This window comes from Aulonocara sp. 'chitande type north' Nkhata Bay, linkage group LG9, assembly GCF_057382095.1.
Source record: "Aulonocara sp. 'chitande type north' Nkhata Bay isolate Kocher_YH1m ecotype deep benthic linkage group LG9, A_spYH_male_GT1.1, whole genome shotgun sequence".
In the NCBI taxonomy this organism is placed as follows: Eukaryota; Metazoa; Chordata; class Actinopteri; order Cichliformes; family Cichlidae; genus Aulonocara; species Aulonocara sp. 'chitande type north' Nkhata Bay.
The window spans coordinates 3,354,104-3,377,500 of NC_141352.1; the positions used below are offsets into that span (position 1 = coordinate 3,354,104).

The 23,397-nt window shown below is 43.7% G+C and overlaps 1 protein-coding gene across 1 annotated transcript in view; it reads right to left on the reverse strand.

The window, feature by feature from the left end:
- Positions 1–23,397, reverse strand: part of kcnh2b (potassium voltage-gated channel, subfamily H (eag-related), member 2b) — a 271,728-nt gene that overhangs the window by 240,899 nt on the left and 7,432 nt on the right. Inside the window, exon 3 of the mRNA XM_086305360.1 lies at positions 5,614–5,844. Within this exon, the coding sequence (XP_086161486.1) occupies positions 5,614–5,844 (231 nt within the window). The remainder of the gene's footprint in view (positions 1–5,613; positions 5,845–23,397) is intronic.

Here is a 23,397-nt window from a genome sequence, read left to right on the forward strand (position 1 = left end):
CTCACTCAGGTGGTGACGCCTTGTGATGGGGAAGAGCAGCGGCTCTACTTCTAAGAAACACGTCCACCATGCAGAGAAAGCTCATTTGCAGCAGGAACATTGATCGATCAGGTAAATCGACAGCTTCTCTCTTTACCGCGACACGTGCAGCGTCCACATGACTGGGATTCGTCTGTCAGTTTAAACATGTGTTACAGTGTCTCCTATCTCATCTTATTGTACCTTACATGTTCTTATCTATCTTTGAAAATAACTTCTATCATTGTTTGATTATTGCAGTGAGTTTCTCCTCGCAGGCTGACAGATCACATGGTCTGTGTCCTCCACCTTGTAGCCTGTTTGTCTTTTTCAAACTCCTTTTGGACTTGAGCCACCAAGAGTCTGCCAGAGGAAACGACACTCAGCTCGTTATTTATTCTTTTTAAATTGCCGTCATTTCCGTGGAAATACTTTGGAAAGCTGTGCCTCCTCTGCTTTCCCCTTTGGACCTCAGTCACTGCTGTTCACATTTTCACAGTCAGACTTTCTCCTGATCTCTTGCCTTGGAGGTGCAGGCTGCTGGTTCAAGACGATTCTGATTCACTAACATACGGAGCGTGGCAAGAACAGAACAGGCTTCAGGTTTCATAAATGAGATGCAGGTTTGCACAGGCTAAGAACATTTCCACTCAAATATTAGTGAATGAGGCCCAGGCTGCTGCAGGGAAGCTGCTGTGACTGTGAAACTATTTAAACATAAGCTGGAGGAAACACCATACATGGTTAATTACCTGCTTACAATGTACGATAATCTTCAAGACCTGGGCAGAAATCAACTGTGAGTAGAGCAGGACTCATCCCTGCATGAAAAATGATAGTTGCACTTGAATCATACGAAAACCTACTTGTAATATTCGATATGGTGTGAGGCTGTCCACTGTCCCTCTGTGCCAGCGACACCTCGGTGACCTCTCGTTACCTCCAAGTATGATACTTTGTGGATATATGATTAGTCAGTGCTTTGAGCATGGTCATTACGTGAGTCACTTCTTAATTACAGTGCTATTCCATTTTAGTTAATATGATCATTTTTCTTCTGTCTGCAGTAAAAGGGTATACTGAGGATATTGCACTGTGCCAGCAGCGGCCAAAGCTATGCAGGCATTAAAGTCAGAAAAGCTAAATGCTATGTGTTGTTAGCATGGTGGACATATTGTAGCTTTCACTGGGTTCTTTGTGTGCGACTGGTGTAAACAGTGGAAAGAGAGATCTGTGAGGAGCGGAGCTGGCAGAGAGCTCCTCATAAACATCACTACAGAGCACACAGCAGGCTCCACCTCTTCTCTCCTTTCCTTCTCACTTTCACATAACGGTCGCTGTGTCATTGCACAGTGGAAATGGGATGGACTCAAGTGTAGTTTCAAACCCGGAGGCTAGAGGTGCAGTGTAACAAAAAGAGTCTTTCTTCACAATGCTCAGAAGCTAACAGAAATCTCAGACTAGAATTAAGGAACATAAACTAGACGTCTGAGGCGAGAGAAAAACTATGACTATGACTAGATGGCAGGGATAACTGGGTGCAGGGACTGGGCAAAGCTTGCAGGTGGGGGTTGCTTGGAGGAGGAAGGCAGGAGAGGTCCAGGTGGGTGCTGCATGCAATGCAGGGAGGCAGGCAGGAGAGACTGGCAGTTCAAAAAGGTAGGTAGGTGGTAGGTGGGTTTCAGATGTAAAGTTGGCAGATAATCTGGCGAAGACCAGTTGAGTGCGCAGGTATGAGTGCCATCAGGTGAGGAACAACAAAGACTCCACCCAGCGGGGAGGAGCCGATGCCGTGGAAAACTACCCAGACCATGACACGCTGCTTCTCTCTCTGTCTCATGCTCCCACTTTGTTTCTCCCACCTCTCACCCAATGGTTGTTCCGAGCTTCTCAGAGCTGTGGCGTCTTCCTGTTTCTTAGTCACCACTTTTCCCTTCGGCCTTCTTTTCCTCCACCTAAGCCCCCTCTCTTCTGCTGCTCTGTTGTCCGTCTACAGGTGGAAAACATCCAGCAGATGCTCTGGCCGTAGCCCAGGGAGTTGCTTTCTTTATTACCACGCGCCTCTTTATCACGATCATCAGAAATACATTCGTGTGGTAGGACGGACTTCTCCAAGGGTTTGACATGTTTATCTTCCTCTAATGTGCGTTCAGGTGAGCTCTTTTAATCACACTGCTATTTCATTAAAACAGTTGTAGCATGAAAAAGAACAGATGGCTATTTAATTGTTGTCTCACTCAGTAATAATCGACCACATTTATATTAAATGCCATCTGGAAACAGACCACACGCACCATACTCTCCGTCCCAAACGTTTGTGCTGCTCAAAAGGAAAAAAGGAAAAAATCTGGCACTAAGTTTGTTGCTAAAGACACAAATGAAAACATGGACTAAACAGCAGTCAAACTATTCACACAAACTTAGACAAAAACATGAGCTATCATGTGCCAAATGTTCCCTACACAACACAGAAACAAAGTGAGAAGCTTTGACAGTCGCTCGAGGCTGACTGAAGGAATCGGCTGAAACTGGCCTGCTGTTGGACTGATGATGAGAACTATGATTACAGTTAACTTAATCAAATCAATATGTATTCATTTCCATGGGCTCTACTTCAACCTTAATTCAAGTTAAAATAAAAAATAAATAAGATACAGAGGAAGGACACGGTGCTGGCCTACAGCAGAAAGACGTCTGTGGATGTGCACGCCACTCAAAAGCAGCCAAAGCTGAACCTGAGTCACGCTTGCTGCTATCCTTCTGTCACAAGTCTCCACCCACTCCACCCTGCCTGCACTTGTCTTTATCTCTGTTGTGCACACATCATTGCTTTGGGTGATTGACCCCAAATATTTAAGCTGCACCCCTCCTTGCATCCTCACAGCTACACCTGTCTCCCTCTCATTCACACTCGGATTCTGTTTTGCTGAATTCCATCCGTCCTCTCTCCAGAGCATACCTCCGCCTCTGCAGGCTTCCACCTGCTCTCGCTACAGATCTGCAGACATCATGGTTTACAGAGAATCCTGCCTGGCTTCTTCTGTCAGCACGTCTATCAAAGACGATCTAATGTACTCTGCACTCACACATGTGCTGCACCAACCTGAAAGACTTCTATTGTTATGTACCCAGACTTGCCTCCCCGAAACACTGAGCACAACTCTTCCTTCTTCAACTTCCACCATTTAATCCTCGTCGTTGCCTTCACACGCTTCATCTTCTTGATTTGCAAACTCATTCTACAACCTACTACCTGATGCTGCCTAACTACACCCTGACATCACATTGCAACCTCCTATCTCTTTCAAACTGCACCTTCTGCACAAGATATAATCTAAATGTGTGCACCATCTTCCAGTATCATTTGTCAGCCTGTGTTCCTCCCTCTTCTTCTTCTGTGTTCACCACAGCCATTTCTATAAGACACACACTATCTGTCCTTCTGCATTTGTCTCTTTAACACCATCTTTACCTCATCGTCTAAATGACATCCAACTTGTCGGGCATACACACTGACAGCATTTAACATCACACCTTCAATTTCCAGCTTCAGCCTCACAATCACGTCTCTCTTCACCTCAAGACTGTTCAGATACTCTTCCTCCAACATTACTCGTCTCTCTTCCTATCTGCACCATGGTGGAGTGTTTTGATGCTCTCGAGCTTACTTCCTTTCAGCCTAGTGAAGGACCTTGCACACACATATACCTTCCTTCTCTCCATCAAATCAGATCCTCTCCCTTTACCAGTTTTCCCACTGTCTCCAGACACACCTTCCCCCTTTCCTGTTCCTTTGTCTTCAGCCAACAGTGGCAGCAGAGGCAGATGTTGTTACCTGAGCCCTGACCAATCCTATATGGAGATCTCATTCTGGATAATCTGCACGTCTGATTCATTTTATGGACTTCTGAAAAATTTATCTAAAATGACTCTTCTCTTATTCTGGAATATACACTCAACAAAAATATAAACGCAACACCTTTGTTACTGCTCCCATTCCCCATGGGATGGACGTAGAGACCTAAAATTCATTCCAGATACACAATATAACCATCCCTCCCAAACAGTGGTCACAAATCAGTCCAAATGTATGGTAGTGGGCACATCTGCCATATTGAGATAATCCATCCCACCTCACAGGTGTGCCACATCAGGATGCTGATCTGACATCATGAGTAGTGCACAGGTGTACCTCAGACTGCCCACAACAAAAGGCCACCCTGGAATGTGCAGTTTTTTGCGCTATTGGGGGTCTGGGGACCCAGAACCGGTCAGTATCTGGTGTGACCACCATTTGCCTCATGCAGTGCAACACATCGTCGCATGGAGTCTATCAGATTGTCAATTGTGGCCTGTGGAATGTTGGTCCACTCCACTTCAATGGCTGTGCGAGGTTGTTGGATATTCGTGGGAACTGGTACAAGCTGTCGTATACGCCGGTCAAGCACATCCCGAACATGCTCAATGGGTGACATGTCCGGTGAGTATGCTGGCCATGCAAGAACTGGGACATTCTCAGCTGCCATCTGCCCTGAACAATGTGAACCATGATTCATCCGTGAAGCGCACACCTCTCCAACGTGCCAGACGCCATCGAATGTGAGCATTTGCCCACACAAGTCTGTTACGGCGACGAGCTGGAGTCAGGTCAAGACCCCGATGAGGACGACGGGCATGCAGTTGAGCGTCCCTGAGACGGTTTCTGACAGTTTGTGCAGAAATTGTTTGGTTGTGCAAACCAATTGTTCCAGCAGCTGTCTGGGTGGCTGGTCTCAGACGATCTTGGAGGTGAACCTGCTGGATGTGGAGGTCCTGGGCTGGTGTGGTTACACGAGGTCTGCGGTTGTGAGGCCGGTTGGATGTGCTGCCATATTCTCTGAAACGCCTGTGGAGACGGCTTATGGTTGAGAAATGAACATTCAATGCACGGGCGACAGATCTGGTTGACATTCCTGCTGTCAGCATGCCAATTGCACGCTCCCTCATTGCTTGTGGCATCTGTGGCATTTTGCTGTGAGACAAAACTGCACATTCCAGGGTGGCCTTTTGTTGTGGGCAGTCTGAGGTACACCTGTGCACTACTCATGATGTCAGATCAGCATCCTGATGTGGCACACCTGTGAGGTGGGATGGATTATCTCAATATAGCAGATGTGCCCACTACCACACATTTGGACTGATTTGTAACCACTGTTTGGGAGGGATGGTTATATTGTGTATCTGGAATGAATTTTAGGTCTCTACGTCCATCCCATGGGGAATGGGAGCAGTAACAAAGGTGTTGTGTTTATATTTTTGTTGAGTGTAGTACGATAGCAATGAATATACCACATGTTTCTACATATACCTAACAAACATGTATTACTGCTACTGCCATCTCAATTAAAGCAGCTAGCATGCTAACCTCTCTGGCACACCACACCTTCTGTCCCCAACACAAAGTTGACACCAAGCTTTACTCTTCTGCCACTATTAGAAATGATCTGCTTGTATTCCCTTAAATGCAGTTTCATCTCCCTCAGGCCAGAAACAGGTGCACACATGAGCAGAAACAGCTCTGAAATGACGAGCACAGCATCGTTTGGTTTTTCCTACCGTCTTTTCGGTAAAGGTTGATCTCCACCTTCCTCTCCTCCGACCCCAGGAGGGCCTGCGCCATCTGGGCGATAGCCAGTCGCTTGGTGTCAGGTCCATACAGGAAGTTGCACGCGCATGGCTTCTGCATGATCTCAGCCCTGGAGTAGCCACACATGTGGCAGAAGCCATCGTTACAGAAAATGATGGCGCAGTTCTCCACTCTGGCGTTGGCTATGATAAACTTGCGACCTGTGGGTGAAAGGACAAAGGTTTCTGCTCAGTTATTTACTTTTCACTAACACAGCAACACCAACTCAACATATGATCAAATGAATGAATGAAACAGGTAGCTCAGGTTAATCGCATTTATCCTAAATGAAAGCTACGGTGACCATATTTGGATTTCCAAAAAACACTTGGCCCAGAAAAACTTTAATCATGCTGTTTGCTTAAAGAAACTTTTAACATATTTAAATGATGCCTTCTCTGTGCGGTTAATGAATGGTGAAATAAAAAATGTCATATGCAACAGTGCAAAAAGATAACTTAAAAACCTCTGGGATTAAATAATGGTACCGAAATAAGGCCTCATCTGTAAAAGAACAAGTACCAGGATGGTACGAGGGAAATGTCTTTGACAGTTCGTCTGAAAAGCTGCAGTTGTGCTTTGACATCTTTTAAACATCATCAGCGCGCTGTCTGTCCCGTCTGTGAGCGCAGAACAACCACTCACAAAGCAGCAGCTCGGGGATGATGTCACACATGCTCTGTAGGAAAACCCGGACAGAACGTGAAAATGGACGCGCCCGAGGAAAAGAGGACGGTTGGTCACCCTATGAACACTCAGGAGGATTCAAATATTTTAAGGTGGAGGCTCGTTCCCGTTCACGTCTTGTTGACGCTCTAGCTAAGCAAGGTTTTTCAGCCAACGGCAGACTTCCCTGGCCCAGGTCGTTTTATCCAAATCTGTATCTTCATTGTAACAACATTCAAAAGCCACCAGAGGCAGCATTTCCACATTTTCCTCAGACTGCTTCTGCCCTGAATGACAAAAACCACTCAGACATTAAGCTAATATTAGCAGCTATTCTGTCCTTGCTTCTGTCAAACCGAATCTCCAAAGAGATTCAGATTTATTCATTTTCAATTCTAATATTAATTGAAACAAAGAAAAACCTTTCAGCCTGCTGCTACCCAACAAACAGCACCACATGTCCTTTTTGGGGCACATGATTTTTGGCACTTCTGCTGCTAAAATAACACTAACATGCAATAGAAATTAAAGTTTGTTTGTAATTAGGTCCAAAACTTGACACGGCAGCTGCAACCCTAACAGCCTCTTCTTCCACAGAGTGTCTCTCCTGTGAACCACTTACTGTAGAAGGAGCTCTTTTGCTCCCTGGCCTCTGCTCAGTGTCAAAATATGATATCAAGAGAGCTTTAAACACACTTTAAACAGACACTCAAACATGTTCCTTTACTCAGGACTCTCACTCACTGTTTCATATGCTGTGAATAAAAAGTGTCTTTAAGGTAAATCTCGAGCGTCTTTGGCTAACACAGGAAAACAACATAAATGAAAGAGTCTGAGTGGGAGTGTGTTTGTGCTGTGTTAGCCTGACAGTCTGCCAGTTTGATAGATGGCTTCCACTAAAGAGCATTAAGCTTCTGAGAATGTTCCTTGTTTCTTTCACTTAGCCCCACTGTGGGAAGAAGGAAAGAGAAAAGAAAGGATGAATATAACAGATGTAAAAAGATCACTGAGGAAGACTTTGGGGAGAAAGAATGAAAACAAATAGGACACAAGCATGAAACAGCTGAAATAATGAATGCAGGTATTTGGAGAAAGATCATGAGAGAGCGGGAGTAGAAGAGAAGTGATCCCAACTGTTGTCTGACTGAAGCAATAACTCTGCATTAATCACGGTGACCACATCACATCATCGTCCCTGATTATTTCACAGTTTGACTTTAAATTCAGTTAAATCCAAGTCTTTATTTATTCTATTTAAATTGTTCCTGGAGAGATCTTCCTAAGTAAGCTGACTTTCTCTTAGGCTCCAAGAAGTCGAACACTAACTGCTGTTTTTAGCAAACAATTTCCCCTTTACGTAGGCTGCAGAGAGTCCTGATGAAACATTTGTGGCTGAAGAGCTGATGCCATTGTCTGTCATAATAAATGTGCAAAATCTTTTGTTTATTTTTAGCTTTCAGCAGCAGGTCACATTTTCTACGTTCCTCTGCAGTCACTCAGCGTCCTGACTGTTCCACCTGAAGACCAGAAACCTGACAGTCAGCAGGTCCTGATGCTGCCCGAGATGAAAATCCAGCACTGATATTACTCGGGAAGATTGTCATGTCAATAAAAACTCAATCAAAATATTTGCCAGTGATCAGGCTATTTTAAACGGGACTAAACTGTTTTATAATTAAGGTGTTCAGAACAGCATTTATTGTAATGTAAAAGTTGAATTATAATCATAATAATCCTGTGAGTCAGCCTGTGTGCTCATCTGAGGTAACTGGAATAAAAACTATTTATTATTTTTAAGTGGAAGCATTTAAGAATATAATCCTGTGGACAAACTGAATGTCTAGTTGCAGATGTTGTAAGCTACGGAGATTTTGTTATCAGGAAACACTGCTCATAACATTTACTGAAGAAGAAAGAAACACACGGACTAAAGCCACAGATTGTGAATAAAACACAGAGGTCATAATTGACTAAATGAACATGACATCGTGTTCAGCTGGATTTGAAACTTCCAGATGAGACTGTTCACTGTAAGGTATTTACTGATTTCACACAGACAGCATTTCAAAAAGTGGAGACCTGAGATTGAGACTTCTTAAAGAGTTTCTCTGTGACCATTATCTTCTTCTACAAAAATAACAGTCACTCGAGAGATCTCCAAACACATTTAAAAGCCATTAGAAAGGCAGCATTTCAAGCTAGACATGCCCGTTATAATGAGGAAAAAGGCCTTTAAGGGACAGAGAGCTATTTTTCAGGGGGAGGCTGCAGATGGGAGGTGTGCATCAGAGGACTTTTTATGAGAGCTTTGGATAAAGGAGAGTCGAGAAGGATTCGCTTCTTTGGGTGGCATAAATCATTTAAATTAAGGTAGCAAGATTTTTGCTGCCTGGCAGATTCTTATTTGTGGATCTGAAAAAGAAACAAACCAGTTTGACTTTTTTTGGTCATTTTTATTGTAGAGCTTCCTCATGAATGATAAATCTTCCCCAAGGACTTCAGGCTATGATAAGGGAAGAACACCGTATCGCTGCAGTGACAGACGTGACTCTTGTGATTAGTTTTTGGTCAGTGACTCACACGTCGGCCCACACTGTACCTAGAACTGGCCCAACTCCTAGGAAACTGCTTTTAATGCTACAAAATGTAATTTTGTACATAAATGATGACAGTTTGTTTTGTTTTAGTGTAGAATGTGGACACAGAGCCACGTCTTTAATAATCACCACGTGAAAAAAGAGGCTGGGCAATAACCACAAAGCACAAAAGTAAAAACTGAGAAAGACTAAACTTTGAGGCTCTAAATCTATGACAGGGAAGACTAATGACGAGCAACATCCACCAGCTCCAGCCAAACGTCTTCACCTCGCTTACTGATTGTTGCCTTGTCAGGAAATGTTTGAGAGCCAAAGCTGGCTTTTCTGTCAGGGAGCAACTTTCTGAGCTGTCTCAGTCAGTATTCACAGCCGGGCTCATCTGCGACTCAGCGCCAATATTTTGGGAGAAGGTAATGTGTCATACATTGTCCCTATGATGAATGAATGAATGAAATTAAACCCACGTCGGTGCACTGGGTCAATTTTTCTTTCTAAGTGTTCTTCATTAAACTTGATTATGAAAAAGTCCCAGGAGGAGAAGATGGTAGACGGTCATTATTCCCTGTAAATTACGTCTACGGAGAGGTTCACAGAGGGGAGTGTAGTAATTCCCTCTCAAATAGTGATTTATAAGTCATTTTATCATCACTGGCAAGACATGCATCTGCCACACCCGACATTTCTGCACATCACATTCCAATCCAGCTCTGCCCATCGATATCACGCCTCCTGTATCGGGCTCGAGTTCGTGGAATTAGTTTGCAGACTCATGAGTCATTGTTATTGGAAAATGTGTCCCTGTTTCAATTGTCGAGCTGTAACTTGCTTATGGGGATATGATTATTTTTGATTGAGTGCACATTTCAGTGTCTATGGGTGTTGTGTTTACTTTTCTGCACTGTGCAAACATATAAAAGTCCAGAAAGGAAAACAAACTACACTTGAAGGAATATTCAATTCAATTTTAATTTTACAATATGTCAAATAACAAAACAGTCGCCTCAATGTGCTTTGTATTGTAAGGTAGACCCTACAATACAGAGAGAAAGCCAACAAGCACTTTGGCGACAGTGAGAAGGAAAAACTTCCTTTGAACAGGAAGAAACCTCCGGCTGAACCAGGCTCCGGGAGGGGCGGGGCCAACAATTCATTCAAACAGCAAGTCAAACACACAAAACAACAAAAGGATATTTTTGCCCACTAAATCGGAGAACTTTGTGACACAGAGCTCTCACACAACATCCACAAGGGTTTTTTTTAAAGATAGTTAAAAATAAACAGTTTCTGTGCTGCAACACCTCCAATAAAGACGAGTAAACGCTCAATGATACGTCTTTATGTTAGACTGATGGTCGAGCCTTTGTGGCAGTTGAACCCAAATAAGTGGCAGCAGATTTTTCAAACCTCCGTCAGTCACGTCACAGTACAAGAATCAATACAATACAAATTTATCTGTATCCGGTTGTTCAGTCTGACGTCACTAGCCGTGTCTGGACCTAAACTCCGCTGCAGGTTGTAACGTTGGGTTGTGTTGTGTGGTTGAGAAGAGGCGGCAAAACACCTAGCAGGCTAGGCGGAAGAATACACACCCACGCTGGTATTGGGAATTCCACAGTGTGTTCTTTAATATACCTTCTCTTCATCAACCATATAAGCCCGGTTGAACGGCTGCAGCTTAGCAAACATAGCGCACAGTGTTCGTACAACCCATAACGTTGTAAACAAAGGTGTCTGGAGGGGTAAAACATAAAATCCGTCCCTCCTCATGCACTAGCGTGCAAGCACATGTCCACACCATCACAGAGAGAGAGAGCAGAGCAGTGGCACAAACTGATGACACCATCAACCCTCGACTTGGGTGTCTTAAAGGGACACCACACCATAGTGGCTGTTACAAGGTCCATATATCAAACGATCACTGTGGCATTACTGAGAGTTGAAAAACTGTCTAAAGTCTTTCATCTTTAATAAAATGATCAGCGTTCTGCTCTACCAGGTGTAACAATTGAGTTTAACATCCAGGCATCCATGAAAACGGAATTTATGACATTTAACGGAGTTAGAAGTTAGCAGGGAGTTAGCTCGCTAGCTTCTATCTAAATACAACATAGCATGTCCTGACTGCGGGGTTTTGGAAACAAATTCAAACGTACAGCTCTGCTATCACTTCCAACATAAATGAAGACAGAAAACTAAACAGCAGTGACGTTTGTAGGGTTACTGAAGTTGGGCTAGCTGGTATATAATGATGTGCTACGTGATCGCTAGCGACACAGCTATGTTAGCATAATATAAACAAGCTAACTTTTTTTCCACTGGATAAAAGTTACCGTGAGTGTTCTCGGTGGTCAGGAACAAATGTAATCGCATGGCAGGATGCTGTAAAAGGACCAAACTTCAGCCAGGAGAACAACTGAGATAATCCATCCACAATACGAGGTTAGTCATTCATATACTGCTGCATGGGCTGGGCTGTAGTTACATCCTAAGGTTTTAAAAACTGAGCTTAAATAAATGATTAGCGGTAATAAAAGCCGAGGGAGGTCAACAGGGATCACTGACTGTTTTAGGAGCTTTTTGAGATCAAATAGAAGAAAATACATAACATTAAACATGTTAACAACACAAAAGCCATATTAAACACAGACTACTTTAGGCCCGGAAGTAGGATTCCTCATGTCATCACTTAACAACTGGATAGCACATTTAAAAACCATTAAACTAGCAGGTGGAAGACAATAATTAACCAGGCATGCAAGATAAGATAAGATAAGATAAGATAAGATAAGATAAGATAAGATAAGATAAGATAAGATAACTCAGGAGTTAAAACAATACAAAACATTATCCAAAGGCAGACAAAGAGGTGTAACATGGGGGGACATTCACATGATAGATACACTTAGGTAGCCGAGAAGGCCAAATCAAAGAAGTTTTCAATGGAGATTTGAAAGTCTGAACTGAATCAGACACACCAATGGGAGATTGTTCCAGAGGTTGGGTGCTACTGAAGCGAGGTTGCACTAAGAGCAATTGACCTGATGATCTCAGTGCTCTCCTAGGAATATACAGGCTGAGGAGATCATTAAGGTAGCTGCGCTGTATTATTCATAATTTTAAAAGTGAAGAGTACCTCTGTTTCCTAGCATGACGTGACCATCAGTGAATGTTGGGCTCCTGAATGGAAACGTCTGCTTTAAGCGCACCGTTATCACAGCCTCTCCCCCATCGCTTCACTAAAGAGACACATCATCAATCAAAGCTGTCCATCTTGAATCCGACAGGCTGTTCTCGCAGCAGACACCAGCGGTGGACAGACCTGTTCAGGTATTCATGGAAACACTGAAAATCAGTTGTGTAGATGCACTTGAGACCTGTCTCCATGAATTAGTGGCAGCAGCTGCCCTCAGGGGCTCATAAAGTTTGATGGGTTTGTCTGGCTGCAATAAGCACTAAGCAATGCAAAGGCAGAGCTGAGTGTGTGTACTGTATTTGTGTACTTTCTGCACGTCTTTTCCAGACCGCTGAGTAAATGGTTTTCAGTCTGTGGCCGAAAGAACCGAGAAGATGTTATTTTTTTCCAGGCTGTTTAAGGTAAAGCGTTTTGAGCAGGGGTGGAAAAATGTAATTATTCTTTAAATATAAGACACGCAGCCACATGAAGAGGACGTTTGGTGCAATTGTGATGCAGATGTACTGTATCTGCTAAATGACAATACCTCAACCAAAGGAAACCAGGCTGAGAGAGGGATTCAAACAGAAGCACCAGAAAGAATGTCGCAGGCTGCTACTGTGTCTTCAGACATTGTCTAGTGGAAAAGAAAAGAAGACGGACAGCAGAAGAGTCAGCAGGTAGAGCATAAAAACTCGGGTGACTCATGGTTTAAGCTGCTCGGTGTTTAGGACACAGCTGGACATGAAAGAAAGCCGGCATTATTCTAGCAGGGAAGAGGTGAGGAGCTGTATTATTACACTGCAGGCGTTCACAGAGGAAAGTGCAGGAGATGGCAGTATTTGGAAGCAGAGGGCAACGTGCACAAATTAAACAAGGGTGATGGTGGGCAGCTGTACACAGCGTAACATTTCTTCTCATTCTGCTTACTGCACACTTCTCTCAAAGGTGCTTCATACTGTCCCCAGCGACCTGATGCCGTCTGTGGTTGTATTTGTGACTGTGACAAGCAGAACTGAACTAGTGTGAAAATGGAAAAATGTGCACAAATGTACGAAAATCCAACATGTTTAATATTAAGTGACGGATACGAAACATTATTTAATAACCTGCAGTAATAAGTGTCTAACACTACCTGCTGACACTGACAGGATTATGTAGAACTGAACAGGTGGAACTGCACATACATGTATGGTTGTTAGGTTTGCACTACTACTAGCAACTTACTAAAATTCTACTTTAAAAGAATGTCACAGTTATTTGAATGTTTTTCTCCAGTTACCAGATGACTGAGAAAGTATAGCTGAAGGTGTTCTGCACAGAGGGAGGAGGGCAGGGAGCACTACAGATGTGATGTTTGCTTTGAGAGGATTGATCTGGAGGAGAAGGTCAGAAGCAGTCGTCTGTGTCTTTGTGGATCTGGAGCGTATAATAGTCCCAAGAGGGCGACTGTGGTACTGCATGAGAAGTATTTGAGGGTGGTGCAGGCTGCACAGCGTATGGTGATGTCCATGCGTTATAGACAGCAGAAGTTTAAAGTGTTAAAAACAAATATGTATTATCTTTAACACTTCATGAGCAACAGCAGGGGTGTCAAACATTCTGGTCCGAGGGCCAGAATCGGCCCAGCAAAGACTCTGGTCCGGTCCTGTGGGTGTCTGGGATCTGTGAACGAGGGCACACACTTTCATCTTTTAACTGTATTTTCATAAAGTTTACAACTTGTCCTACTGATGAAGATCTCCCCCATCAAAGTAATAGATAAACAATTAAATGACAGTTTCTGTTTTTTCCACTATTAACAAGAGAAAGTTCTTTTTTCCCTCATTTTTAAGAATGTGCTCGCTGTAAAATTTAAGATGAATTATTTAACAAAAACTTTCTTACAGTCATTGGACAGTCAGAGTATTTTCTGTAATAGGCCCAAAGAGTCGTGACAGTGCTCCTTTATTAAACAGAGCAGCGTTTCTTTACCTTGTAGAAAAACTGAGAAGTGCTCTTGCGATTGCACTCCTTTGTCTTATATTGAGATATCACAGGGATGAAATCCACAGACAGTAAGGGGATTTTTACTGTATGTGGCCACCGATGCAAAGTGACTCTTTGTGATTTTCTACGTATGTTTAAAGAAGTGTTGGGAAAAAGGTGAACGTGGGAAAGTTGCACAGTTGTTATGGCAACTGTCACTCAGGCAAACAAAGATTGAAGGGAGACCACAACCCTCATTCGAAATGATGAGCGTAGCTTAAAATGAAGCCAGTGACGAGGTGCCTCAGCTCGACCCCGTATCGTTTAAAAAAATGTGGTCCCTTCAGCACTCAGTCACAGCCAGCTCTCATTATAAATAGTTTTGGTGATGGACAAAACCCTGAGCGGTGCAGTATGCATACAATATGCAGCAGCCTACTTCCTGGCGACTGTGTCCTGTTTCATTTTATAATAAAATGTAAATGCATGTGTCCATACAACACAATGTATATAAATAATACATCTTTATCACATTAGTTTATGAATCAGTGACATTTGTATTCCAACATGGCATCAGGATAGCAGTAAATATAAAGTCAACTCTCCATAATGTCCGTTGGAGGTATTAAAGGTAATCAAAAGCTCCCCAGCTGACTCTGACTGCTTCTTCCTTTCTCCCCATAATTTCCCTCTAAAGAGCTTTTGAAGCCAGTGAGGAGAGAGCTGATGCAGAAGCTGATTAAAGGCAAGTTTTTCAGGAGGAAAACACGAGTTCCTATTCCCACTGACACACACACACACATATATGTATGATTTCAGCTGCACATACAGACCTGCTGACACAGACTGAATAATTCACCAGGACCAGACCTTGAGGGCCCCTGAATCTGCCCGTGTGTGTGTGTGTGTGTGTGTGTGTGTGTGTGTGTGTGTGTGTGTGCTATCTATTTGTTTGTGAGTGATTGAGCATGTATCTGTGAGTGTGCGTATGTGCTAGGAATCTCCCTGAATACTAGGCAGACAGGGAGGGAAACCCGTGTGTTAGAAGTAGAAGTCAACACACCAGCTCGTTGCCTGCTAGCTACAGAGGGAGCGAGATAAGGAAAGAGGGAGTGAGATAAGGAAAGAGGGAGCGAGATTAGGAAAGAGGGAGCGAGATAAGGAAAGAGGGAGCGAGATTAGGGGACAGAGAAATGTGAACGGGGAAAACCGGGGAGAAAAAAGATCAAGAAAAACAAGGAAGGGGGGAGAAAAAGAGGACGAAGCAGATGTATGCTGACAAAAATCGTTCAGACGGGCAGCAGCGATTTTTATGCTTCTACCCATTCCTAACTGTGCAATTGCCATGGAAACGAGAAATATGACACATGCTAAATTGTCAAACACGGAGCGCTGACACAATAAATTCAGACTAAATGTAGGACCCCTCATATTCCACAGTACCTCTTTGCATCCCACAGGCTGTAAGTTTGTATTATACCAGACTGAGACCCTTTGCTCTGTCTGTTATGAAGGTTACTGTTACATCATATTCATGACTGAGACTCGCGGCAGACTTCATGAGATTAGTCGTGTTTCCCGTCTCTCGCTACATGCACGATACCATCGGGACAGAAAGCACTACGCAGCGAGTTCTGGAAAAGCAGCGTAAGCAGACATCTGACATGTGCGTTATGGCACCACATGGCTTCCACTTGGCTACAGTTAGTGTTGCCATGGTTACAGTTTTACACAACTGAGCAGCTGAAAAACAAATCTCACGTTAGTGTCTCAGGATGTGAAGCTGCACCCCAGGGGCGGCGTCAGTGTTTGAAACACGACTGTACGTGCAATAAAACGTCATGCGCTACGCTCGCGAGCGAGCAAAAGTGGCGCCCTAAACGATCGAGTCCTTTCAGAAGCAATCTTTGCACTGATTGAATGAACATTCAAACAAAACAGAAACCCTCCAGATTTTGACTTTGTAATCCATGTTTTTCATCTTTAGTTATCCTTCTTAGGCCACACTCATCTTATTTTTCTCTTTCTTAAGCTGACCTCTTATTTACAGTTACACAGGGCAGTTGAAATCACAGTTCAGTTGTTTTTGTCCTTGCAGATCTAAGCAGAGTATTATTTGTTGTAGTAATTCTTCCTGTTCAGACAAGCCACTAAAGAAATGTTTCTACTGTGTTTCTGGTGTAAGTGATGGAAGAAATGCACACGTCAGGTCCTGTTTAAAAATCTCCACCAAAAAAACTTAATGGACAAAAACGTTTTACTCCATCCATTTGTTCTATTTGTCCACAGCCAGCTCTTCCTGCTCTTCCAGCTCTTCCTGCTCTTCCTGCTCTTCCAGCTCTTCCTGCTCTTCCAGCTCTTCCTGCTCTTCCAGCTCTTCCTGCTCTTCCTGCTCTTCCAGCTCTTCCTGCTCTTCCTGCTCTTCCTGCTCTTCCTGCTCTTCCAGCTCTTCCTGCTCTTCTGTTGGGAAACAACAGTATTCCCAAACCAAATGAGAGATATAATCTCTACAGCACATCCTGAATCTGCCCCGGTGTCTCCTCTCAGTCTGATATGTCTGAGAATCCACACCACAGAGACGTGAGGAGGCATTCAAGTCAGCTGCCCAACACAAGTCTTTAGTTTGATGTAGACGAGTAGCAGCTCTACTCTGAGCCCTTCCTAAGTGACTGAGCTCTCTATCCTGCAGGCTAACCCTGTAACCCAGACATCATCTGAAGAAGCTGGCATTCACAGTCTTATGTGGTCACTACCAACAGCTCTTGTAGGGACGCAGATCAGCAGGTAACTCGACAGCTTCCCTTTCACACTCAGTGTTAACTATGACAGACTGATACGGTATCTGCAACACTCCTGACCCCGTACCAATTAATCTGTCAATTCCACACTCCCTCCGTCACTCATAAACACCTCATTTACAAACTCCCGTGGATACTCCACCCTTTCTGACACAGAAGCAGACTTGGAGATGTTGTGTTTTATTCCCAGTGTTGCAGATACACCAGAGTAGGCTGGATGGTGCTGTTTGATGACACCAACAGAATCAGATCATCTGCAAAAGATGAAGTGAGCTCTTGAGAATACCGAATCTGACAGCCCAGGTGGGTGGAGTCCCCCCACCCCCCAAGAAATGCTGTCAGGTCCACAAAACACACGCAGACTCTCACAGCTTTGAGTTCCCCTGACAGGGTAAGTAGGCGGTCCGATGCTCCGTGGACAGGACAGAAACTACTGAGCAGCTCTGTGTTCAGCTTCTGCTGAGAAATAAATCTGACTCTCAAACATTCTTTCAAGTTTCTAAACAAAGACAGAAAGTTACAGATGAGCTGCTCCCATTGGTCCATTTGGTTTTGTGCAACTATACGGCCCCACCGACAACACTGACTCACTGCCTCCACGTACAGCAGGATGCATGTTGGACACGTTTCTGTCAAAGACATGTCAACCTAACATTACCCAAACATATGTAACAGTATGAGCACTACCTAAATGTTACTATCCTGAATGTGGCTCTTCAGTGTGGCTGAGACATTCTAACATTAGAAGCAGCTCATGTGACCGACTGCTGAGGTCAGAGCTCCGGTTTTCCACAGAAAGACGATTGTCTTGTTTTCTGCATCAGAATAGTTTTTGCTGGCGCCGTTGGTCTGAATTATAGAGAGCTTCAGAGAAATGATGAGTAGGTATAACAGTCACTGAGTCATACGCTATGAATTGTAAGGGGGTGTTTCTACCACAGTACTAGTATTTTCTTAGCAGCTTAGCAGCTGTTAGTGATAAAGCAGATGCGTCATCTTTAAAAGTCTAAAGCCACAAACAAAAAAGATTTCTAATATCGCTTTAAAAGATGTTCACCACTAGGGACCAAAGGGAGTTATATTAGGAGCGTTCCCACCCAGAGTCGACCTTTCAACTTCTTTGTTAGAAAACAGCAGATGGAGAATTAGATTCAGAGCAGTGATGGAGGTCAAACATTTCCAGCATGTAAACCGATCCAGCCCCCGGCTGTCAGCTCACAGGTGGGACATGTTTCTGCCTGAGTCAGTAACCAGCTGATTGGTCAGTCAGTCAGCTGCACTTGCAGTCAGCTCCCACAGTGCCAGAAAAATAATGACATATATCCCTCAGCTGGCACTACAAGGAAAATGCAGCCACAGCACAATGAGCTATTCCAAGATTTACTTGGATTTTTGTCTCATTACAGATGCCGGCCTGACACTGTCAGCAGCACACAAGCACACACGGTTGGAGAAATGCTGATGTCATCAGTGTGAGACAGCTTACAGGAGGACGTGGGGGGATCCTGTCATGTTTTGACGGCTAAAGCATTTGTGTCCGTCCACATAAGGTTGCATTTTTGGAACAGTTTCTAAACAGCATCCATAAATAATACATTTCCAGGAATGACTTTTTATTTATTTACTGAACAGAAAAGTGTTGACAAGATTAGCAGTTAGCACACTGTGTCAGCTCCTCGTGTGGGGAGAGACACGGCACCACACACTCTGGAGACCCAGCAGAGCAGACATGCCAAGCACAGCCTCTCATTTATTTAAAGACATGTTGCACATGCATATTAGATATTAGTAATATGAGTTGACTCTGGACCATAGGCAGTAGTTTCCCTGAGCTCAGTACGCTGTATGTCAGGGAAACAAAGAGGCAGACAACAACTAACAAGACATGTTCATCCTCATAAAGCTTCAGTGCACTTAGTGAGCACCAGCAGTTCACATGTGAACAGTTCAGCCAGCGATTCCTCTTTGGTGACGATGCAGTAAGTGAAACTGATGTTTCTTCTCTTCTTAATATGGTGTAAACTTTAACCCACTTCACATCATTTCAAATCTCATTAATAGTAATTATGGCTATTTAAATAAACAGTAATTATTCTTAATGTGAGCAGTCTATTAGAGTCTTAAACTTCTCGGGCTGAAAAAGTACCAGAAACTTATGGCGTTATTTTTGTGCCGCTATTCTGAGTGCACGTAAAAGAAAATGCAGGTGCAAGTGTTGCATTTTGAGGAGAAATTTATTTGGAGCGAAGAAAAGCTCAATTTGAGTGAGCAAAATTCATCGCTGCGTGCAAAAAATGTATTTCAGTGTTTGCTATTATCCACACACACACACACAATAGCAGCCCCGCTCGCTCGGTTTTTGCAATTTTTTTTACGTCCCCTCAGAATAGCGGCATAAAAATAACGCTAAAGGAAACTGAAGTTCCTTAAATAGCCACATATTCACTTTATTCTTCACTTGAGCCACTCTGGTGTCCACTTTAGAATCACATGATGCATGTCGTTGAACTATGGGAAGCTGTGGGAGCTCCCACACCTTCTTACCTGTGTAGGAGCAGAGAACATGGGATTGCTGCACATTGATCAGCAGGTTCAGTTAGTGACAGTGCTAACCACTGAGCTGCACAACTGCTCATACTGCAAAGCTGCATTTAAAACTGCAGGTTATGAGCATTTCAGTGTGACGAAGCAAAGGAGACAGCAGGGGTTTTGCACATGCTCGGGTCGCAGCTTTAACTTTCATTCATCATATTTGTATTTTTAATCCACCACTAAATGTTTAAATGCTTACTGTAGCACCTCACATCTAACTTTAACAGCAGCAGAAGTAGTCCGGTGCACATTCGAGATGAATGCATTTCTAAGGTCATCTGACCGAAATCTCCAATCTCCTGCTGAGCATTCTCGGTCATGCGGCGTGGAACTTTTCAGAGTTCCAGTCCCCAACAGTCGTTAGGAGTGATAATCCCATAATCACTGCCATCCTTAATGGGCTGTTTCGCTCTGAAGTGTCTCAGGCTACAGTGTGTACCGCGTCTCCCTGTGCCTTAATGAAGTTATGCAGATTTATGCAAATGAGGTCTAATCCCCGGGACACTGGGGACTCCGGGGTCCTTAAGTCGGTTAGCTGGCCTTTTCTGTGCCACCACTCTTGAGGTGGCACAGTGAATGAGAGAGGAAGTCCAAATGAGCGAGTGAAGACAAAGCAAGAGTAGATGAGAGGTGTGTGATAAAGTTTCGGAGGAACCCGTAGGAGGGCGACTTGATGAATGGGAGGGTGAGAGAGAAAGGGCAGCTGCCGGGAGATAAAGCAGTGACAGAGTGAGGCACAGGCTGAGAAGGAGAGCAAAGCACTGGGATCTACCAAGAACACGGACAGGCGGCTGGGCTATGCAGTGATATTTTTGGATTTAGAAAGATAGGAGGTGCACTCCCTCAGAGCTGTTCTCCAGAAAAATCTGAAACATGTGTTGATAACAACATCTGAGGATGAATTCCTCCTGAATAAGAAATGTGTCTGTAGTGCTTCTTGTTTCTATAAATGAGCAGTTCTTGTAAATCAATATTCCCTGACCTCCTTTCTAAGGCTCCTCTGCATTTCATATCAAAGGCTTGAGATCTGCAGACTCACACCTGCTGAGATTTTTGCAGCATTATAAGAAGCAGCTGTGCTCTGTGACCAAACCTGCAATCGACTGAAATGCATAACTCCATATCTCACATGATGCTTTCTAGCATGCTGACCAAAGCTACAAAGTTGCATTATTCCCTCCAAAGGCAAACATGGGTGGCACAGTAAAGTCAAAATACATTATTCCAGCAAACTAGTTCAAGGCAGATATGACTGAATCCTGCAGTCGGGAACTTTGTTTATGCTGTTTTTAAACAAGCGGCCGATTCATCAGCGTTGATCACTGTGAGGGGCAAAATATGGGCAATGTGGTAATGTGTGTTTTTTATCATTTTAAAGATACATGTTAGTAGTGTCCATTTACTGTTAGCTCCACATGTTATTGTCTCCTCAAACATACTTTGGATACATTTTGTTTTCCTATTTTTATTGTGTTTTGTGTGCTTTTGCACTTTTTTCTGTTTGGAGGTGTTTGAACGGACAAATAACAAACAAAATCATAATTTCAGAGGTAACAAGGCAGTACATGCAGGCTAAACTGCAGAGTTTGCAAAATTGTGGTGCATTTTACAGTAATAGCCCATTTTGAATTAGCAATGATGAGGTACAACTGTCATTATCTCAAATAGATTTCCATAACAAATACTCTACAGTAAGGATAAGGAAGCTTTAATTCCAGTTGTTTCCTGCTTTTTAAAGCTAACAGAGGGAATCGCAGCTCAGATCTACTTTGAAATGTCGATTTAGTTTTCAGTTCAGCCTGTGTCACAGACTTCTGATGCAGTTGTAACTGAACGATGACAGAATGGCATCCATTCAGTCTTTACGTGTCTAAACTATCAGCCCACAAAGAAATACATGAAGTGTGTCCACGGTGAAAAACTCCTGAGTGGGATCGTTTCTTCTTTATTCATCTTTGCTTCTGTCTCACATCAAGGTGAGGGATAAACCTCCTGATTACCTGACTGGCTGCTGTTGATGCACTCAGGCTTGTCTCCTGTTTTCATCTCGGCATTAGGAAAAAAGCACAGTAGGGAAGCATCGTTTGATGCATTAGTCTTCGGGGCACTACTTTTTCGTTTTTAATGAAAGGCTCTACCAATTAAAAGCCGATGATGTGGAAGGAGGTGGAATCCTCCCAGACCCTCGTGGCACGAGAAAGAGTGCGTGCGTGCATGTGTGTGTGTGTGTGTGTGTGTGTGTGCGTGCGTGCGTGCGTGCGTGCGTGTGTGTGTGTGTGTGTGTGTGTGTGTATGTTTCAGCTTTTCATAAGTTCATTTCTTCACAGGGGGCCCAGCATGCTTACAGCTTTATTGACTGGTAAGCTGATTATGATGAAACTACAACACAACTCAAGCCATTAAAGCAGAAAAATACAAACGCATAACACTGCAGCATTTGACCTCACGCACAACTGCAAAATCTGGTCCTTAGCAGGCCTCAAAATCAAACACAACCTCGGGGAACAACAAAATGAGTTACCAAAAATGAGGCCGAAAGGCAGAAATATGGTGTGAAAAACTAAGTTCACCTTTTCTCACTTCAGGAAAAGAGAAATTAACAGCTGAAAGCGAGATGTTGCTAAGCAAATGCATTTGATTAACTGATCATCGGTGAGTGTGAGCTCCTCTAAAAGGCTGCTGCTGTGGTGCATTCAGGTGACTTAATGCCAAGCAGGGAAACATCAGCACCGATCTTAGAGAAGCAGCTGCTGCTACTCATCAATCTGGGAAGGGTTATAAGCCCATTTCCAAACAATTTAAAGTCCATCATTCCACAGTATGAACGGCTATTCAAGTGGAAAATATTCAAAATAGTTTCCAATCTTCCCAAAAGTGGACGTCTTAGCAAACGTATCCCAAGGTCAGACCGAGTGTTGCTCAGAGACACTGTGAAAAAAACTACCCAAGAGCAACATCCCAAACCTGTTGGCCTTGATCACTTTTGGAACAACGTCCTTTGGACACATTAGTCCAAAGTGGGGCTGATTGGCCATGAAGTACAGTTCCAAGGGGGGGCACCCTGCAGTGATTGGGCTGAACATGAACTGTTCTTCATACCAAAGTAAGGCCGTCTGTGTGACAGTCATGACTTGGCCCAAACACCAGGATAATGATCCCAAGCATATCAACAAATCTCATAAAGCCATATTTTAGGTTTAATGTTTAAACAGGAGTGTTAATACAACTGTTTCATTGCTGCATTATAATAAAACCGAGTGTGTTGAGTTTGTTGCAGAAGAACGAGGCGATAAAGGTGAATCTTTGCTAACTTTGAATTTGTTACAAATGTGTTTTTGAGCTGAGATGGATCGAATTCCAGGAAGCAGCTGAAGCAGTGAGTGTAACAAACTCCTCTCCATCCTTAACAGCAGCAGAGTAAGTTTAAATGTACCATACCTTACTATTCTAAAAACGTGACTGTGGTGTCAGGTAGCTGCCACCACCAAAACAACGTGCGAGCGTGGGCGGCATAATCTGAGTGAAGCTGCTCATTATAAAACCCAAAAGGAAGATAGACAAATAATTGTTTCAACCTCATTTCAACAAGGAGACGCACAAGCTGGAGAGAATGGCTACACACCCTCAGCACCCCCAGCAGGTACCATGTTGCTTCGCTGAATACGTGCCCACATAATGCCAGAAGGCAGTTAGGCGTGGCTGCACGTTGGGCATCTGTGGAGAGAGGAGAAGGGTGGAGGGAGATGGAGGGAGTGCTGGTTGTCAGCTGAGACGAGGAGCAGCAAGGAGGAAGGAGCAAGTTGGAGAGGAGAGTGTTTACAAGCTCCAGGAGTTTACAAGTACATGAGTGTGCGCGTGTTCTTTTGTGTGTCCGCTCAGTAACGTGTGTGTGTGTGTGTGTGTGTGTGTGTGTGTGTGTGT